The following is a 20,308-nucleotide window of genomic DNA, read 5'->3' as shown; positions in this document are numbered from 1 at the left end:
AAGGCAACAGCAAGGGGACTGGCAGAGTGGCAGTGGTGGGAGGATGAATACTGTCATCCTGAGACAGGACAGCAGGTTTGAGTTCCACAGAGTCAGTGCAGTGGCAGTGGTGGGAGGACGAATACTGTCATCCTGAGACAGGACAGCAAGTTTGAGCTCCACAGAGTCAGTGCCACTCCTCCAGGATGTCACCTCAGCAATCCTAGTAATCTACTGCAACACAGACTGCTGGACTGCTGAGTGACCCTGATAGCCCCTTTGAACACTGGTATCCACAGCCTTGATGACAGCGGCCTGAGCCTGCATGGCAACAAGCTGAGGTTTCATGACCTCAGTCTGAACTTCCACTGCACTACTCAGTTGTTGGGTGGCTTCTGCCTGTGCTGCAATGGAAGCTGAGATAGACATCGGCCATCAAATGCTGCATCACTGGTCGGGTGCACAAGTGCTCTCATGGCCAGTACTTCCACACTGGAAAGGATGGACTCTAAGCTCTGCACAGCTCCCTGTACCAAGTTGGAGTTGGTTTCCTCCATGCTCCTTGACAATGACATCAAGCTTTCTGGCAGGACAGCCAATGTACCAAGCATTTCTGTGTGCATGCCCATCAGGCTTTTTCAGTATGCCACCCCATCGAAGTCTTCATCTAAGTCCTCTGCAGCAGAAACCATGTACAGCCTCACCCTCTGGGAAGCTGGCACCAGCATTAGATTTCCCCCTGCCCTGGCTGCAGCCCACTTGTGCCCAGTGACTCACCACGTGCAGATCCAACCTCTCTACTACCCTCTAAAGGTTGCACAGTGGCAGTATCTGAGCTGGTGGCTGCGAGAGTGACGGTGTTTCCTCATCAACAGTCTCTTGCGCATCAGGGTCCTGCACCAGTTGCTGACCAAGTGGCAGTTCTTGAGTATCTGAAAAGATAAAGGCAGATGGGTAAGATTGGGATGAGGGATGGCAGGGAAACAAGAGGTGCATGGTTACACCTTCTGCAGCTTGTAAATCAGACGCGACTGTGGAATGAGGGCGAGGTGGAATTTGAGAAGGTGAATTGGGTAGGAATATGCCGTCAATCTCTATGGTTTCAGTCCTGCCGCTGGCCGCACCAATGTTAGTCAGCACCGTCTCTGCCACAAAGGTGAGGGCATGCAGCCTTGCCTGCACCCTGCCAGTTAGGTGTTGCTGCCTGTGGTTATGGGCCACCTTGTTGTGCAAGAGCAAGGGAAGTGTGTCAGTGAGTGTGGTGCATTGTGTTTGGGTGATGTGCCTGCCACAGTTGAATAGCTGGCAGTGTGTGTAAGCTGTGAGATATGATTGTGAGGCTTGCAGCATTGCTAAGTGTGTAAGAGTGAGGTGAGGCTATCAGCCATGCTTGGTTGGGACTTTTAGTAGGTGAGTTATGGGGGTGTAGTGAACGGAACAGAGTGTGGCACCAGTGGTTCTTTCGTAAGGATATGGCATGTGAAGATGCATTCACTCAGGTTGACTATTCGTGTGAGGTCATTGAACTATTTGCAGCATTGCATGCAGATCCTCAGAGCTAGACTGCTGGCATAGACAGCGATGGCTATCTGCTCCCACTGCCTTCTCAGTGTCTGTTTGGAGGGCATTCTGGCTCCCTGTGGGAAGAGGGACTCTATCCTCCTGCACCAAGGTCTCCAGTGCTGCAGCGGAGAAAGTTGGGACACACTCTCTGGCCTGTTGTGACATTTCCAACAGAGACTCTTCCTCAACCAGTTCCAACAGCTGCTCCAGAAGTGCATTCTGGCTTTAAGTAGTGCAGGCCAGTTTTAAGTGGTGCTAGCCTCACATGAACTTGGGCTCCCTGCTGAGGCATGCAGCCACTCAGCAGCATGCTTACCTTTTTTTATATTCGTTCATGGGATGTGGGTGTCACTGGCTAGGCCAGCATTTATTCCCCATCCCTAATTGCCCTTGGTGGTGAGCTGCCTTCTTGAACCATTGAAGTCCTTGGAGTGTAGGTACATAACAGTGCTGTTAGGAATGGAGTTCCAGGATTTTGACCCAGCGACAGTGAAGGAACAGCGACACAGTTCCAAGTCAGCATGGTGTGTGGGTTTGGAGGGGAGGTTGCAGGTGGTGGTGTTCCCATGCATCTGCTGCCGTTGTCTTTCTAGGTGGTAGAGGTTGCTGGAAGGTGCTGTCAAAGGATGCTGCTGAGTTGCTGCCATGCATATTACAGATGGTACACACTGCTGCCACTGTGCGTCGATGGTGAAGGGAGGGAATGTTGAAGGTGCTGGATGAAACGCCAAACAGGCAGGCTGCTTTGTCCTGGATGGTGTCGAGCTTCTTGAGTGTTGTTGGAGCTGCGCCCATCCATCTAAGTGGAGAGTATTCCATCACAGTCTAAACTTGTGTCTTGTAGATGGTGGACAGGCATTGGGGAGACAGGAGGTGAGTCACTTGCCACAGAATTCCAAGTCTCTGACCTGCTTTTGTAGCCTCAGTATCTATGTGGCTGGTCTAGTTCAGTTTCTGGTCAATGGTAACCCCCAGGATGTTGATAGTGGAGGATTCAGTGATGGTAATGCCATTGAACAAGAGATTCTCTCTTGTTTGAGATGGTCATTGCCTGGCACTTGTGTGGTGCGAATGTTACTTGCCACTTATCAGCCAAGCCTGGATGTTGTCCAGGTCTTGTTGCATATGGACATGGGCTACTTCAGTATCTGAGGAGTGCTGAACACTTGCAATCAGTAGCGAGCATCCCCACTTCTGACCTTATGATGGAGAGAAGTTCATTGATGAAGCTGCTGAAGATGGTTGGGCCTAGGACACTACCCCAAGGAACTCCTGCAGTGATGTCCTAGGACTGAGATGATTGACCTCCAACAACCACAACCATCTTCTTTTGTGCTAGGTACTACTCCAATCAGCGGAGTGTTTTCCCCCGAATTTCCATTGACTGCAGCTTTGCTAGGGCTCCTTCATGCCATACACGGTCAAATGCTGCCTTGATGTCAAGGGCGGTCACTCTCACCTCACCTCTGGAGTTCAGCTTTTTTGTCCATGTTTGGTCCAAAGCTGTAATGAGGTCAGGAGCTGAGTGGCCCTGGTGGAACCCAAGGGCCTGTTTCAGTGCTGTATCGCTAAATAAATAAATAAATAAAAGTGCCGCTTGATAGCACTGTAGACAACACCTTCCATCACTTTGCCGATGATCAAGAGTAGACTGATAGGGCGGTAATTAGCTGGGTTGGATTTGTCCTGCTTTTTATGGTCAGGCCATATCCCACTGGGCAATTTTCCACATTGCCAGGTAGATGCCAGTGTTGTAGCTGTACTGGAATAACTTGGCTAGGGGCTGCACACCGCTATCATTTAAATTATCAGACAGCACAAGGTCTGTGAACTACAAATGGACACAGGTTAATCGCACATCGCAATCCCTGTACTCGATTTCCTACCTAATCTAAATTCCACCCCCCCGCCACCCCTCCCCACCGCCCCGCCAACCAGAACCAAATACCTTAACAGAGAACTTATAAATTCATTTTTTGCAGACTAATATTTACAGAAGGACACTAGGTTCTATGATAATGGGAAAATAGTGGGACTGCTGTACTATGACGTTTCTGAAACTTATTGTCCGTGAAGAGCATGCAAGAATATTAACCAATATAAAAAATGTGAACACAGTAATGATGGCCCAATGTCAGTTGGAATGTAATAAAGGTAAGCATTAATGCAAGAACCTATTAGTTCTCGGAGGTAGTTAAGATAAGATAGCACAGGAGATCAAGTAGATACAGAAGAATTTGGACACTACCCGAGGAACTCCTGCAGTGATGTCCTGGGACTGAGATGATCACTGGATTCAATGCTCATTTGTTAATATATTAAAATTTTTAATTAGATGTTACGTAATTTCTATTCTGGGTGCTGGTCACACATCAACAGGGAACACACTGAATGCTGTTTTTTCTGTTTGGTGTCATAAATACAATATAAATTTGTATTTGGTGGGAGTACAATCAAGTACAACAATCATATCCCTGTGGTGCCATTCTATCTTATTCACTAAGAGCCAAATTACAACTAATGAATAAAAACATATGATGTTGCAGGTATTAATCAAAACTAGACTGAGATGAAAATGAGCATCAGTCACTGAACAAACCCCCTTTTTCTATAGTTTTTTGTTATATTGAATGAAGCATTTTTTTCATACACTTTCAGTACGAACAGAATGAGCAACAAAATCAAAAGTTCACAGCAGATAGTAGGTAAACGACAAACTGTGGGAACTCATTTTGGTTAGCAAAAAACTTCTGGTCTGTAGCGGGTACAAGCTTGTACAGAAAGCATGCTGTGCATTCACTGTTAATTTGGCATGCATAGTTTGCAGAAGAATAAGAGTTTATGCGTAAACATAATGGGCTAGTTCAAAGGCCAATGTGTCTGAGCTTGGATATGTACGTTTTGTGTTTTTAAAAAAAGATAATGGATAAGTGTGGTTACCTTATCGTGATATAGTGTGAGCCAAAACAAAAATTTTCAAGACACTTTTTTTTTTAACATTGTAGCATCCCTGTTGGATTTTGAAGACACGTAAACCAGGGCTGACCATTACGGTGGTATAATAAACTCTTACTTCTGTGTGGCCTCAAATGTTACTGAATAAAAACTGAAGACAAAAAATGGAACAGAAGCCGCAGGCATAAGCTGTACCTGTACATCACACAGTTAAGTGCTATTGCTAGATGGAAGTATTGCCCCCTCCCTGAGCCTTTACCTCCTCAGTGAAATGTCAGACTTTCCTGCCCCGCCTCTAACCTCAATCAGTTACTACAAGGCCACAAATCTCATTTTAATCAGAGTTAACTAGAGTTGCTTCAGTGCTTTCATTTCTAAAATACCACTCACTGCCTTAATATTTGCCCTGGATTCTGATTTCCCCGAACTATGGTTGGCAACACCAATACGGCTGCAGGCAACCATTCCACTAACCTGATCACTGGTAACCTTCCCAGGGTGTGAAAGCAATCAGACAAAAAGAAATCTCAGTAAATAGAAAATTCTTTCAGTCAGTGCTTTCAACAAACATTCTGAGCATTCTTTCTGAACTGAAGCCACAGTATATTCATTCTGTTCTTTACCTTATATAGCCTGTAGTAATGAACAGCCACATCATCTAACTGGACAGCCTCCTTGATGTATTTGAGATGTGCTTCTGAGGCAGTAAGTGCATACTGGTCCTTGTGCATATTTGGAATGTGTTTCAAAATGTATTCCTTTCCTCGCTTGGTAACCACCTGTAACAGTAAATAATCCTCTTTTAAATCAAATATTTTTGCACCTTGTTATGTAGTTTGACAATTATACAATCTTCATGGAGTAAAATCATTGCAGCCCCAAATCATTACTGCATGACTTGCATGTGTCATAAGTGTCTCAGATATTTTCACAGTCCTTTACAAAGGCAACCAAACCCTTTTAACATAACATTAGACACCATTACTATGATCAGGGGTCTGTAAAACAGGAACAGCAGCTCCTTGCTTTGAACATACAAAATGCATAATGCTGTCTAGTTCTTTTCAGGGTGCTGAATCAATATGCTTTCCATGCAGCACAACTTTTCTATTTGAATTATATTTCAATTTACCGGTAACTCAGCCAATCTAGGTTTGGGTGCTCAATTAAAAATTGGCTCCTTAAAATAGAATATAATATGTTCCGTTTATTGCATATTATACCTTGAAGAAGAAAAAGAATTTTACTAAACTGTCATTAAAACCCCTTAGCTTTACAAACAGAGCAAAATATATCCCCAATTTAAAAGTTATCAGAGCGATATTTTTAGTTCTTGCATAAAGTAAAACATATTGATTGAAATTTTCAGAAGTTCTTCCCAGCGCATACTAATTGTTTTCCTCTTTTGTCTCCAATTTTGTATAGTGTAATTTGAATCACAAATGGCAAATGAGCAGTAAAGTCTCCAGCTGGTGATTGCTTTGCAGCAAAAATGTTGCTAACATTATGTCTGAAGATTCTTGAGTTTTATCATTTCCCACCCAATCACATAAACCAAAACAGATCAGACTCCCTGCTCAACGCCAACTGCCCTTCTAATGAATGAGCACAGTGTACTGCCAAAAAGGACCAAAATTAAAGGCATGGAGGAGTCACATTTTACTTAGTATTTATCTCTTTGTTGGAGCTTTGCTGGAGCAGAGGCCAGAGACTGAGAAAATAAGGAGTTGAAGTCAAAAGAACAATTATTGGACTTTTATCAAAACACATTGATGTTAGTAACTGGGAGCACAAGATGTTGGTCTCCAAGTCCACAATCTAATAGCCTGAAATTTACAGATGTTATGATATATGGCTTTTGCTCCCTTAATTTCTACTTCATGTTGTTTCCAGTCAGGAACACACAGCTGCAGCCTGCTATTAAGTTCATTTGGATCAAAAGATGCCAGTTTGGATTTAGATCAACTCTGTGAGACTGAAGGGTCTATGAATATAAAGTAACGACTATTCAAAATGGCAAATTCATTTCTGACAGTCTAAAATCCTGTGCTCCATTATGACACAATACGCACACACTGGGCTGGATTTTAAGAGCTCAAAAAATGGCGGCCCATGCCAAAGAGCCGCTGCAATCTCCCGCGCGGTGGCTCATTTAAATGGCCCAGGCAGGCTGCCCCACCCCGATCACATGGAGGGGTGGGCTGGGGCTGTCCGTCCCCAGCAATGGCATCAGTTGGCCCTGTGCAGGCGCTGGCGACAATTTTTAAGGGCAGCCAGCCTTGCTGGCACATTTAAATAAATAACCCCCAAAATTAAATAAATTTATAATGCACCTTTCCCACCACCTCCCCCTAATAACAATTACATTCACTTTTGGCCCTTTCCCCCCCAAAACACTTATCTTTTATATCTGACCTTCCCCCAACAAACTGCACAAAGTTTAAGGATCAACCCTTCCCACCATCCCCTACACCCATGATGTTTATTTGACCCCCTTCCCCCCACCCCCGCACTGACAAACCTACCTCCTCCCCCCTCCCCGCCAGCGTGGCGCCGCGTTTCCCCAGACGGGGACCTGAAGGCGCGGAAGTGCCGGCCACCATGCCGAAGATCACAGCGGGTCCTCAAGATCACAGATAAGTCTATTTAAAAATATTAATTTTATTGATTTGAATATGTTAATTGTGGTCCCGTCACCCAGCGGTGGGGCGTGGTGCCGCCATGGAGCCTCGCTGCTCCTGGGAGGATCAGGCTGGGCCCTCCCAGCATCAAGGTCCATGGCGGGCCTCGTCCAGAGCCACCTTCAGGTTCCCCCTGCCACAGAACCTGATGCCTGGGGGAGAACAAAACCCAGCCCACTATATACATACATATAAATGCACGCACATCTTATTTATAAAGCAAAGTTAACTATAGGCTTATACTGCAAGACTTTTAAAGAAACATGGGATTCAGTGTATTCAGACACAAAACATTGTCTTTAAATGCTCTAAGATTTATCTTATGTATATAGTTGCATAAGTCCCCTGTTATTTTGTGGTTTCTGTGTTCAGTTGCTTTTTTCAGTCTGTGCACTGAGGTCTTTCTGGATATTCAGCACAAAAAAATAGCAAATTGCTGACCTAATTATTTAAAGAGAAGACAGCAATAGGGGTTATTCCGTAACATCTTTTCTCATTCTCAAAGGCCCGCTTCCTGGCCAAACAATTCATTATAAAAGTCCTCCTTTCTAACAGTCAGTGTATTCTTACAGTAACCTAACTTGATAAAAATTAAGAACTAATATATATTTCAGTGCAGAAAACAATTACATTTGGCATTGCTTGATTAAGGAATTGCATCTCCACTGACATGTTACAGGGGCTGCTGTTCAGAATAGTCAAAAGCTCGAATCTTTAAAATCTAATTTTTAAAAATTCATTCGTGGGTCGTGGGTGTCACTGGCTAGGCCAGCGTTTATTACCCACCCCTAATTGTCCTTGAGAAGGTTAGGGTGAGCTGCCTACTTGAACTGCTGCAGTCCATGCGGGGTAGGTATGCCCAAAAGTGCTATTAGGAAGGGTGTTCTAGGATTTTGACCCAGCAACAGTGAAGGAACAGCGATATAGTTCCAAGTCAGGATGGTGTGTGTGGCTTGGAGGACAACTTGCAGGTGGGGGTGTTCCCACGCGCATGCTGCCCTTGTTCCTCTTGGTGGTAGATGACAAAGGTTTGGAAGGTGCTATCAAAGGAATCTTGGTGAGTTACTGCATTGCATCTTGTAGATGGTACACACTGCTGCCACTGTGCATCTGTGGTGAAGGGGGTGAAAATCAAGCAGGCTGCTTTGTCCTGGATGGTGTCAAGCTTCCAGAGTGTTGTTGGAGTTGCACTAATCCAGGCAAGTGGAGAGCATTCCATCATAGTGCCTTGTAGATTGTGGACAGAGGACAGACAGGCCTAGGGGAGTCAAAAGGTGAGTTACTTGCTGCAGAATTCCCAGCCTCTGACCTGTTCTTGTAACCACAGTATTTAATTGGCTGGTCCAGTTAAGTTTCTGGTTAATGGTGACCTCCAGGGTGTTAATGGTAGGGGATTCAGCAATGGTAATGCCATTGAACATCAAGGGGAGATGTTTAGATTCTCTCTTGTTGGAGATGGTCATTGCCTGGCACTTTTCTAGCATGAGTAATATATACAAATATACAGAAATTATGCAGATGGAGCCAGAAAAGAAGATTGTGCATAAATTGCAAACTGCATCAAGAAGAAAAAAAAATCTTGCTATGCTTATGAGTCCAGGGTAATAAGTGTTAAATTTCTGTCTAACGAAATTAAATACTGATCTTCAAAACATTTCTTTTTGTCCCATCAAACAGGAGGCATAAATGCCAAATTATCTTTACAACGTGATTCTACGTCATCTGGTTTTATTATAAATTCCGCAATCATGAATTTACAATGAGGTTCAAACAACTGCAAAAGGTTGCGAATAGATATGGGACTGGATTTACTCCATGCCATCATAACTGAAATCGGACAAGATAGCACTGGAAAACGAGGGAAATTCAGCCTACTGCTGTTTTCCCATCCCACTCTATTTCCCACCCACCATTCCCACCTGGATGGCCATTGGCTTGATGTAATTGATGGGTGGAAGTCAGAGCCTGGCAATCTGGCCCTTTGTTGCTTACTGTTAACTATCTCCACTGTCCCTAGGGACTGCCAGCAGAAAAATAGCAGTAGCAGTCAGTCCCCCAAGTCATGAGATGGAAGGAGAGAGCTTCACCCTCCATATAGACCCAAAGACCACCATTTCCAGGCCTCAAGCTCAGTAAAGGCCTAAATAAAATTATTTTCATCCTTTTGAAGACTCTTCCTCCAGGACATAAATGTTGAAACTTAGGACTGATATCATCATCTTTGCCCAATCCCATCATTTGCAAGGATGCACTTAATTATAATGAACTTACCTTAAACCCTCCCTCAATTTCAGTGAAATTTAAGGTGGAATTTTAAGGTTGCATAAAACTAGTGAATCATGAGTCTTAAATTCCAAAACTTCATGCCCAGTTATATCTTCCAGGTTTACATCCTACCAAACCATTGGAGTTTTGGCTCCTTTGTTTCTGTATCTATATACTTTAAAGAAATAACATTTTAAAATGTCATACCCAAGGAGGAAAGTAAGCTTCTGGCTCAAAATATTTCCCATAATGCTTGTGCCTTTTATAGTTGCCGAGGTCTGCTTGTAAAGCATAGGCAGCAAGTAGAAAATAGACCTCCTCATGTAGCATGCACTGGGATTGGAGAACTTGTTTCCGCAAATGCCAGTAGTAATAATATCTAGCTGCCCTGTCACTGTAAAGAAAAAAATATTAGATTAGAATCATTGACAAACACAGCTATTGTATTTTGAAGTGAAGCCACATGTATGCTAATAAGAGGTGCTGGAGAAGTAGAGCTGGGTTTTGACCGTTTCACTGCCTCTCTGCTGTCTGGCTGCTTGGCTGACCTCTAGTTTTGGATGAGCCATGATTTCAAGAAACATAGAAAATATACATAGCACAGAAGGAGGCCATTTAGGCCATCATGTCCATGCCAGCCAAACAAGAGTGATCCAGCCTAATCCCATTTTCCAGCTCTTAGTCCATAGTCCTGTAGGTTACAGCACTTCAAGTGCATATCCACGTATTTTTTAAATGTCTCGAGGGTTTCCATCTCTACCACCCTTTCAGGCAGTGAGTTCTAGACCCATACCACCCTCTGGGTGGAAAAAACTCTCTTCAACTCCCCTCTAATCCTCTGCCAATTACTTTAAATCTATGCCCCCCCAGTTATTGGCCTCTCTGCTAAGAGAAAGAGAGTGGATAGGAAGGACCTATCTAGGCCCCTCATAAATTTAGACATCTCAATTAAATCTTCCCTCAGCCTCCTCTGTTCCAAAGAAAACAACACTAGCCTATCCAATCTTTCCTCATAACTAAAATTCTCCAGTCCTGGCAACATCCTCGTAAATCTCCTTTGTACTCTCTTTAGTGCAATCACATCTTCCTGTAATGCAGAAACAAGACCATCCACAGAACTCTAGTTATGGCCTAACTAGTATTTTAACAGTTCCAGCATAACTTCCCTGCTCTTATATTCCATGCCTCAGCTAATAAAGGAAAATATCCTGCATGCCTTTTTAACCATCTTATCTAGCTGCCCTACTATCTTCAGGGTTCTGTGGGCATGCACTCCAAGGTCCCTTTCTTCCACTACACTTCTCAGTATCCAACCATTTATTGTGTATTCCTTTGCCTTGTTTGCCCTCCCCAAATGCATTACCTTACACTTCTCTGGATTGAATTCCATTTACCACTTTTCTGCCCATCTGACCAGTCCATTGATATCTTCCTGCAGCCTACATCATTCTTCCTTACTATCAAAAATACGAACAATTTTTGTATCATCTGCAAACACCTCCAGTTAAACACTAGGGAGACTGAATGCATCATCTTTGGCCTGACATAATCTCGGTGTCTTCACCACTTACTCCATTCCAATCCCTGGCCACATCAGAGCCTGAACCAAACTGCTTTCTGGCCTTTCCATCACAAAGAATGCCTATTTTAATCTCTGTAGTATTACACACCTCCACAGTTACCTCAGCCCATCTGCTACTGAAAGTCACAATCATGCCTTTGTCACCTCCAGATTTTACTACTCCAATGCTCTTGGTCAGCCGCCAATCCTCCACCTTCCATAAACATCATCTCCATTAAAATTCTGCTGCCTGTATCCTATCCAACACCACATCCCTCACACCTATCATATTTCCCTTGCTGACTTGCATTGGCTCCTGCCACATCCTTGTGTTTACATTTTTTCATGGCCTTGCCGCTCTCTATCTCTGTTACCTCCTCCAACCCTACAACTCTCTCCAAAATCTTCCTCTGGCCTCAGTCACTTGTGCATCCCTTTCCCTTTGCCTCACAATTGGTGTCCATACATTCAAGCAACTGAGTTCAATGCTTTGGAATTCCCTTCGTATATCCCACCACCTCCTTTAAGATCATCTTTAAAACCCACTTCTTCAACAACTTTTGTCAATTCCTAATCTTTCCTTCTTTGGTTCGGTGTCCATTTATGCTCACACCTCTGCGAAGTACCCAGGGACATTTTTCTATGTTAAAGACACTACATACAGCATGGTAGTTAGCAATAACAGAGAGGGGTGATGATAGAGGTTTTGAAAGGGAATGGTACAGTGTCTGAGGAGAGAGAACTATTTACAAGGCAATTTTCATAATTCTTTCTGCCCTTTATATCTTGGTGAATTGTATGTATTAAAGCAATAGTGTAAAATTATTTATTAGCAAAATCATAAGCAAATGGCAAAACTGGTCTGGCTTTATTCAGGGTTGAAGAGGCATTTAAAACTCACTGCAGCAATAAGAACATCGGTGCACAACCTATGAAATTTTTCATTACTGAACATTTATAGACTGTGAAACTTGACCAAAAGTCCTTCATTAATCTGCACAGCCCAAAAGACTGTAAAGGAGGCATCTCACTGAGCTCAAGCTACTAATCTTTGTCAATCACATTAGTCTTACCCAATTAATCTCCCATTCTCCACGTAGTACTGTACCCTGAAATGAATAATCATAGGTGGACCAAACTGGTCAATGCCCTGCAGAAAGGACAGAAAAATGAATTACACCTCAGCACAGGCGGTCAATGGAGAACTTCAAAACTCTTCACATTGCATGTCTATTCATATTCTCATACATGAAACGCAAAATACATGAACAAGGAGAATTCATTGTTTCGATTACAAAACATTATTTGTATTACATGCCAATTAGATTAACTTTTCACATCTAGACATAACGGGAAGTCAATGCAAATGAAAACTGGGCAAGCTGTAAAAAAACAACAGCTAATCTACTATCAGCCCATTTTGCACCACTGATGTTGACCAATTTCACCTCCATAATGTTCAAAAATATATTACAATCTTTGGCAAAACATTCACTAACGCTAGGTGTTGCTGTAAATAAAAATTATATTTGCTGACAAACTGTCATTTAAAAACTGAATTAGATAGCCAGGCTGATATTAAGAATGTGCCAGTAGACAGTGCGGCCATTTTCTGATGTCTTATGCTGTTGAAAGCACAGCGAAATAGAAATGTGTTTTTAACAATTCCAGTAACATTCATCCAGATGAAGCAATATGGATTGTGTGCAATGAACATATTGTGGATGGTGTCAGTATTTTGGAGTAACTTTGCCCTTTCCTGCCACATTATGGGCTCAATTTTATAGGCCCCTTGACGCCGTGGATCAGGGCGCAGGGGACCGGTAAAATTCTGGGGGTGTGAGGCACACCTCAACACGCAACGTCGAGAAGGGCCCGCCACATATTACCAGCAGCGGGGGAACCTCAGTGCAGCTCCCCCCCGCTGCCTGGTGGCGGGCCCTTCATCAGAATATGCAAATTAACACTAAAGAGATGCAAATAAACTCACCTTCAGGCGGCGGCCATCCCACGCTGATTCTACGGCCTCCGTTCGTACTCCGCACACCTTCGGAACTCCATATGGAGTTCTGAGGTGAGAACCTGGTGGGGAGGGGCGAGGAGGGGTGGAGGAGCAGGGAAAACAATTTTGATTGGATGAGGGGATGTTGGGAAGGAGTTGTAGGGCAAAATATTGAAGGTGGGGGAGGGAGGTTCAGGTACAGAAAAAGGCCAATTGTTGGTCATTCGGGGATTGGGGTAGGGCCTCAACATCTTTATTATTTCTGAATAAAAAAAAAATCACACTTACGTACCTCTAAATATTGAAATTAATTGCAACGGCTTAAAACCCTTTAAAAATGTTGCCGGTGCCTGCGTGGTGGCGCCAGACGCTGTTGCCGGGGGCATGGTGGCCGCCCCCTCTATGTCATCAGGGGCAGCTGCTCCGCCCCCTCTATTTAAATGAGCCCCCGAGTGTGATATCATGGATGCTCCTTGGCGGCACTTCAATGACAGAAGGCCGCCAAGTTCAAAGCGTGCTGCCACAGAGCGCGGCCACAATTAAAATTCAGTCCATATATCTCACCATCATCACTGTGGTACTGTCTCTCTCCTTGTGTTCTCTCCCCCTCCTGGCATGAGACACAGAACCAGCTATTTTCTGAAAAAGGTCACAATGGAGGGGTTTCCAATAGGATCAACCTCACAGTATTATAAAGTATAACAAGAATGTAACTACATTTTCTATATCTAAAAAACCCAGCTGTATAAGGGGAGGAGGGCGATGACAATTCCGGTGTCAGAGGACATTTACAAACCACTCAAACTAGCCTTTCACTGTTTAGGACATCATCAACTGCCTTCAATTGTATTACTCTTGTAGTGCGTGCCAAACCAGCTATTATACCAGAGAAGCAGGAAGCAGAATTCACCAAACCTACTCCTGAGTGCAGTACAGTTATATAAATAAAAATATGGCCGATTCAAATATGGTCTTTGTGCTGTCGTGAAACAGCGGGTAATAATTCTGCTGCTGCACAACTCACTTTGCTTACTTCCTTCTTCCATTCCTTTGGACAATACTTGCAGAGTTTCTGCATCAGCTCCATATAAACATGTTCATTGTCTGTGTCAGAGAAGGAAAATAAAGAAATATTAGTTAATGGACAGTTGACATGGAAGTTTTTAGTTAATAGGAAACACTACCGATATATCAAATTTAACCTTTGCTGTCAGTGTTGAACTGTGATTAATATTTTTCTCTGTATTTTAGTTCCATTCCGCCTCAGAAACCACAGATAAGGGATTTTCTTCAGTTTTTTAAGTGACGATTACACGCACAAATCAATACATCAAAGAGCCAGTCCAGCTTCTTTCATTCATCAGCTTTACCTTTCACATTAGTGAAAGGAGCAGAAGTCTAATAGCTCCCTTCATGTTTCAAAGACTTTTCCAACAACCAGTCTGAAATACAGGGGCATCATTCTAGCTTGTTTGGAAGAGGTGGGAATTATCCTTTCTGGACCACTACAAGGTCTCAATAGTAAAAAATGATTGGAAGCTTCCTCAATAGCTTACCGTGTCAAGACACTGGGTTAGAAATGTGATCACGCCCCTTGTGCCTATTGGTGTTGTCTCATGCAACACGTAATATTTATGCTGCCTGCTGTTTATCAGCACTCAGGCATGCATCCGCCACTAACCGCTAATGTCCTTTGGGGAAGGAAATCTGCTGTCCTTACCTGGTCTGGCCTACATGGGACTCCACACCCACAGCAATGTGGTTGATGCTTAACGGCCCTCTGAAATGGCCTAGCAAGCCACTCAGTTATACCAAACCGCTACAGACAGGCCAAAAAGGAATAAAGCCAGATGGACCACCTGGCATCGACTTAGGCACTGGAAACGACAACGGCAAACCCAGCCCTGCAAAGTCCTCTAACATCTGAGAGCTTGTGCCAAAACTGGGAGAGCTGTGCCACAGACTACTCTAGCAACAGGCTGACATAGTCATACTCACGGAATCATACCTTATTGCCAATGTCCTGGACACCACCATGACCATCCCTGGGTATGTCCTGTCCTACCAGCAGATCAGACCCAGCAGAGGCGGCTGCACAGTGGTATACAGTCGGGAGGGAGTGGTCCTGGGAGTTGTCAACATGGACTACGGACCCCATGATGTCTCATGGCATCAGGTCAAACTTGGGCAAGCAAACATCCCGCTGATTACCACCTATCGCCCTCCCTCAGCTGATGAATCAGTACTCCTCCATTGTTATGATCCTGTCATTTATTTTTCTTTTCTGGGAAGTATGTGGTGTGCCTTTAAGGCTGTAAAAGGATCAGTACTGCTTTAAGAACCAGCAAGCCACAGGAGTTAGTGAAAGTGTATTTTGGTTACCCGGCAACATCCATACAAATCGAGAAGAGACGAGATACAGTGTTGTGATTGACATTTGAGACTGGCTTTTGAGACACAGTTAACAGACACACAGACAGTTGTTCTGACAGCATATACTGAAGGAAAGAGAGCTCTCTTTCTCGATTTATTTAAACCGTATTTATTATACTCCCAGAATTCTGATAAATCAAGCCAGATTAATTTCTTAAAAGAAAATAACCAATTACTTTAGCTACTGAATTCATCGCTGGAAGAAGGCGAGCATCATTTCAACTGCTGAACTAGACTACGGACTGTTCTACTGTTGAATAACCATTTTTTCCCCCCACCGGATGGCTGTGAGGACATCAAGCAACCTTGGACTGTTCCACGTTGGAAGATTCCACTTCAGCAGGAGCTTAACTCTGCAAGGACACTATTTTTTTCTATTTTAAATGTTGCTTATATCTTAGTAGTGTTTAAGAACTTAGTTGTTCTAATTAAACAGTTAATTTGTTCATCTAAAGACACCTGGTTTGGTTAGCCTCATTCGGGGTTGCTGGATGGTCAATTTGGCTGTGGTTTTCTTTAATTTGGAAAGTTTAAAGTGATATGTTAGGTGACCTGTGGAGGGACGGGACTGAATCAACAATGCGTTTCTCCCACCGCAATCAGAATTATATATATTGATTGGGGGCTTTGTCTTGAGCGGTTGGTCGTAACACCATGTTGAACACCATTTCGAAAAGTACTGAGGGTGGCAAGGGAACAGAATGTACTCTGGGTGGGGGACTTCAATGTCCATCACCAAAAATGGTCAGTAGCATGGCCAGCATTTGTTGCCCATCTCTAATCGTCCTTGGGAAGGTAGTAGTGAGTTGCCTTCCTGAACTGCTGCAGTCCATGTGGTGTAGGTACACCCAAAGTGCTGATAGGGCAGGAGTGGCAGGATTTTGACCCAGCGTTAGCGAAGGAACGATGATATAGTTCCAAGTTGGGATGGTGGTGGCTTGGAGGGGAACTTGCAGGTGCTGGTGTTCACAAGTGTCTGCTGCCCTTGGTCTTCTAGGTGGTAGAGGTTGAGAGTTCAGAAGGTGAAGCCGAAGCAGCCTTGTTGCTGCAGTGCATCTTGGAGATGGTACACACAGCTGCCACTGTACATACAAATTAGGAGCAGAAGTAGGCCATTTGGTCCCTCGAGTCTGCTCCCTCATTCAATAAGATCATGGCTGATTTGTTTGTGTTTCAAATTCCATACTCCCATCTACTCCCGAAAACCTTTGATTCCCTTGCCTAACAAGAATCTATCTACCTCCGCCTTAAAAATATTGAATGACCCCGCCTCCACCACCTTCTGAGACAGAGTTCCAAAGTTGCACAACCCTCTGAGAGAAAAGAAATTCTCCTCATCTCTGTCCTAAAAGAGCGACCCCTAATTTTAAAACATTGCCCCCTAGTTCTGGACTCAACCACAAGAGGAAACATCCTTTCCACATCCACCTTGCCAAGACCGTTCAGGATCTTATAAACATCAATCAAGTCTCCCCTCACTCTTTTAAACTCCAGTGAAAACAAGCCCAGTCTGTCCAACCTTTCCTCACAAGACAACCCGCTCATTCCAGGTGTCAATCTAGTAAACCTCTCTACGCATTTACATCCTTCCTTAATCAAGGAGACCAAAACTGAACACAGTATTCGAGATGTCTCATGAATGCCCTGGATAACTGAAGCATAACATCCTTACCTTTATTTTCAATTCCTCTCATAATAAAGGATAACATTCCATTATCCTTCTTTGTTACTTGCTGGACCTGCATACTAACTTTTTGTGACTCATGCACTAGCACACCTAGATCCCTCTGTACCTCAGAATTCTGCAGTCATTCTCCATTTAAGTAATACTCTGCTTTTTTATTCTTTCTGCCAAAGTGAACAACTTCACATTTTCCCACATTATACTCCATCTGCCAGATTTTTGCCAACTCACTCAACCTATTTATATCGGTCTGCAATCTCCATATGTCCTCTTCACAACATACTTTCCTACCTATCTTTGTGTCATCTGCAAATTTAGCAACCATACCATCGCTCCTCTTATCTAAGTCATTGATACAAATTGTAAAATGTTGAGGCACCAGCACAGATCCCTGCAGGACTCCACCCATCGCATCCTGCCAATCAGAAAAGGATCCATTTTTGCATACTCTCTGTTCTCTGCGAGCCAGCCAATCTTCTATCCATGCTAATATATTAGCCACTACACCATGAGCTCCTACTTTGTGCAACTACCTTTTACGTGGCACCTTGTCAAATGCCTTCTGGAAATCCAAGTACAGTACGTCAATGGGCTCCCCTTTATCCACAGCACATGTTACTCTACACTGTGCGTCGGTGGTGGAGGGAATGAATGTTTAAGGTGACGGGTGGGTGGCGATCCATCAGCCTGTTTTGTACTGGGTGGTGTCGAGCTTGTTGCGTGTTGTTCGAGCTGCACTTATCCAGGCAAGTGGACAGTATTCCAGCTCACTCCTCACTTCTGCCTTATAGATGGTGGACAGGCTTTGGGGAGTCAGGAAGAGAGTTATTCACCACAGAATTCCCAGCCTCTGACCTGCTCCTGTAGTCACAGCATTTATATAGCTGGTCCAGTTCAGTTTTTGGTCAATGGTAACCCCCAGGACATTGATGGTGGAGGATTCAGTGACGATAATGCTGTTGAATGTCAAAAGGAGATGGTTAGATTCTCTCTTGTTGGAGATGGTCATCGCCTAGTACTTGTCTGGCCTGAATGTCACTTGCTACTTATCAGCCCAAGCCTGAATATTGCATAAGTCTTGTTGCATGCAGGCATTGACTCCTTCAGTATCTGAAGAGGTGCAAACAGTATTGAGCACTGGGCAATCATCAGCAAACATCCCCACTTCTGAAGTTATGATGGAGAGGAGGTCATTGATGAAGCAGTTGAAGATGGTTGGGCCGAGGACACTACCCTGAGCAACTCCTGCAGCAACGTCCTGGGGTTGAGAAAATTGGCCTCCAACAGCCACAACCATCTTCCTTTGTGCTAAGTATGATTCCAACCAGTGGAGAAATTTCCCCACTTCACATTGACTTGAATTTTGCTGGGGGTTCGTCAACTGCTGCCTTGAGGTCAAAGGCAGTCACTCTCTCCTCACCTCTGGAATTAATTTCTTTTGTCCATGGTTGGACCAAGGTTGTAATGAGGTATGGAGCCGAGTGGTCCTGGTGGAACCCAAACTGAGTACTGGTGAGCAGGTTATTGCTGAGCAAGTTCCACTTGATAGCACTGTCGATGATACCTTCCATCACTCTGCAGTCCTGCCACATCCAGCCATGAATGGTGGTGGACAATTAAACAACTAACTGGAGGAGGTGGCTCCACAAATATCCCCGTCCTCAATGATAGGGGAGCCCAGCACATCTGTGTGAAAGATAAGGCTGAAGCATTTGCAATAATCTTCAGCCAGAAGTGCTGAGTTGATGATCCATCTCAGCCTCCTCCTGAAGTCCCCAGCATCACAGATGCCAGACTTCAGCCAATTCGATTCACTCTGCATGATATCAAGAAACGACTGAAGGCACTGGATACAGCAAAGGCTATGGGTCCTGACAATATTCTGGCAATAGTACTGAAAACCTGTGCTCCAGAACTTGCCACACCCCTAGCCAAACTGTTCCAGTACAGCTACAACACTGGCATCTACCCTGCAATGTGGAAAATTGCTCAGGTATGGCCTGTACACAAAAAGCAGGACAAGTCCAACCCGGCCAATTACCACCCCATCAACCTACTCTCAATCATCAGTAAAGTGATGGAAGGTGTCATCAACAGTGTCATCAAGCAGCACTTGCTTAGCAATAACCTGCTCAGTGACGCTCAGTTTGGGTTCCGCCAGGGCCACTCAGCTCCTGACCTTATTACAGCCTTGGTTCAAACATGGACAAAACAGCTGAACTCAAGAAGTGAGGTGAGAGTGACTGCCCTTGACATCAAGGCAGCATTTGACCGAGTATGGCATCAAGGGGCCCTAGCAAAACTGAGGTCAATGGGAATCAGGGGGAAAACCCTCCGCTGGCTGGAGTCATACCTAGCACAAAGGAAGATGGTTGTTGGAGGTCAAACATCGGAGCTCCAGGACATCACTGCAGGAGTTCCTCAGGGTGGTGTCCTAGGCCCAACCATCTTCAGCTGCTTCATCAATGACCTTCCTTCAAGCATAAGGTCAGAAGTGGGGATGTTCGCTGATGATTGCACAATGTTCAGCACCATTCGTGACTCCTCAGATACTAAAGCAGTCCGTGTAGAAATGCAGCAAGACTCGGACAATATCCAGGCTTGGGCTGATAAGTGGCAAGTAACATTCGCACCACACAAGTGCCAGGCAATGACCATCTCCAAGAGAGAATCTAACCATCTCCCCTTGACATTCAATGGCATTACCATCACTGAATCCCCGACTATCAACATCCTAGGGGCTACCATTGACCAGAAACTGAACTGGTGTAGCCATATAAATACCATGGCTACAAGAGCAGGTCAGAGGCTAGGAACCCTGCGGCGAGTAACTCACCTCCTGACTCCCCAAAACCTGTCCACCATCTACAAGGCACAAGTCAGGAGTGTGATGGAATACTCTCCACTTGCCTGGATGGGTGCAGCTCCAACAACACTCAAGAAGCTCGACACCATCCAGGACAAAGCAGCCCGCTTGATTGGCACCCCATCCACAAACATTCACTCCCTCCACCACCGATGCACAGTGGCAGCAGTGTGCACCATCTACAAGATGCACTGCAGCAATGCACCAAGGCTCATTAGACAGCACCTTCCAAACCCGCGACCTCTACCAACTAGAAGGACAAGGATAGCAAATGCATGGGAACACCACCACTTGCAAGTTCCCCTCCAAGTCACACACC

At 44.4% G+C, this 20,308-nt stretch overlaps 1 protein-coding gene across 3 annotated transcripts in view; it reads right to left on the bottom strand.

Annotated features, from left to right (window-relative positions):
- The window catches only part of frmd6 (FERM domain containing 6), a 159,379-nt gene that overhangs the window by 44,603 nt on the left and 94,468 nt on the right, over window positions 1-20,308 (bottom strand). For all 3 annotated transcript variants that reach the window (XM_068039098.1, XM_068039099.1, XM_068039101.1), the window contains 4 exons: window positions 14,031-14,110; window positions 12,078-12,154; window positions 9,651-9,837; window positions 5,121-5,276 (listed from right to left, as the gene is read on the bottom strand). In XM_068039098.1, coding sequence (XP_067895199.1) covers window positions 5,121-5,276; window positions 9,651-9,837; window positions 12,078-12,154; window positions 14,031-14,110 — 500 coding nt within the window. The remainder of the gene's footprint in view (window positions 1-5,120; window positions 5,277-9,650; window positions 9,838-12,077; window positions 12,155-14,030; window positions 14,111-20,308) is intronic.

This window comes from Heterodontus francisci, chromosome 9, assembly GCF_036365525.1.
Source record: "Heterodontus francisci isolate sHetFra1 chromosome 9, sHetFra1.hap1, whole genome shotgun sequence".
NCBI lineage: Eukaryota > Metazoa > Chordata > Chondrichthyes > Heterodontiformes > Heterodontidae > Heterodontus > Heterodontus francisci.
This window is presented reverse-complemented; position numbering and strand designations above follow the sequence as displayed.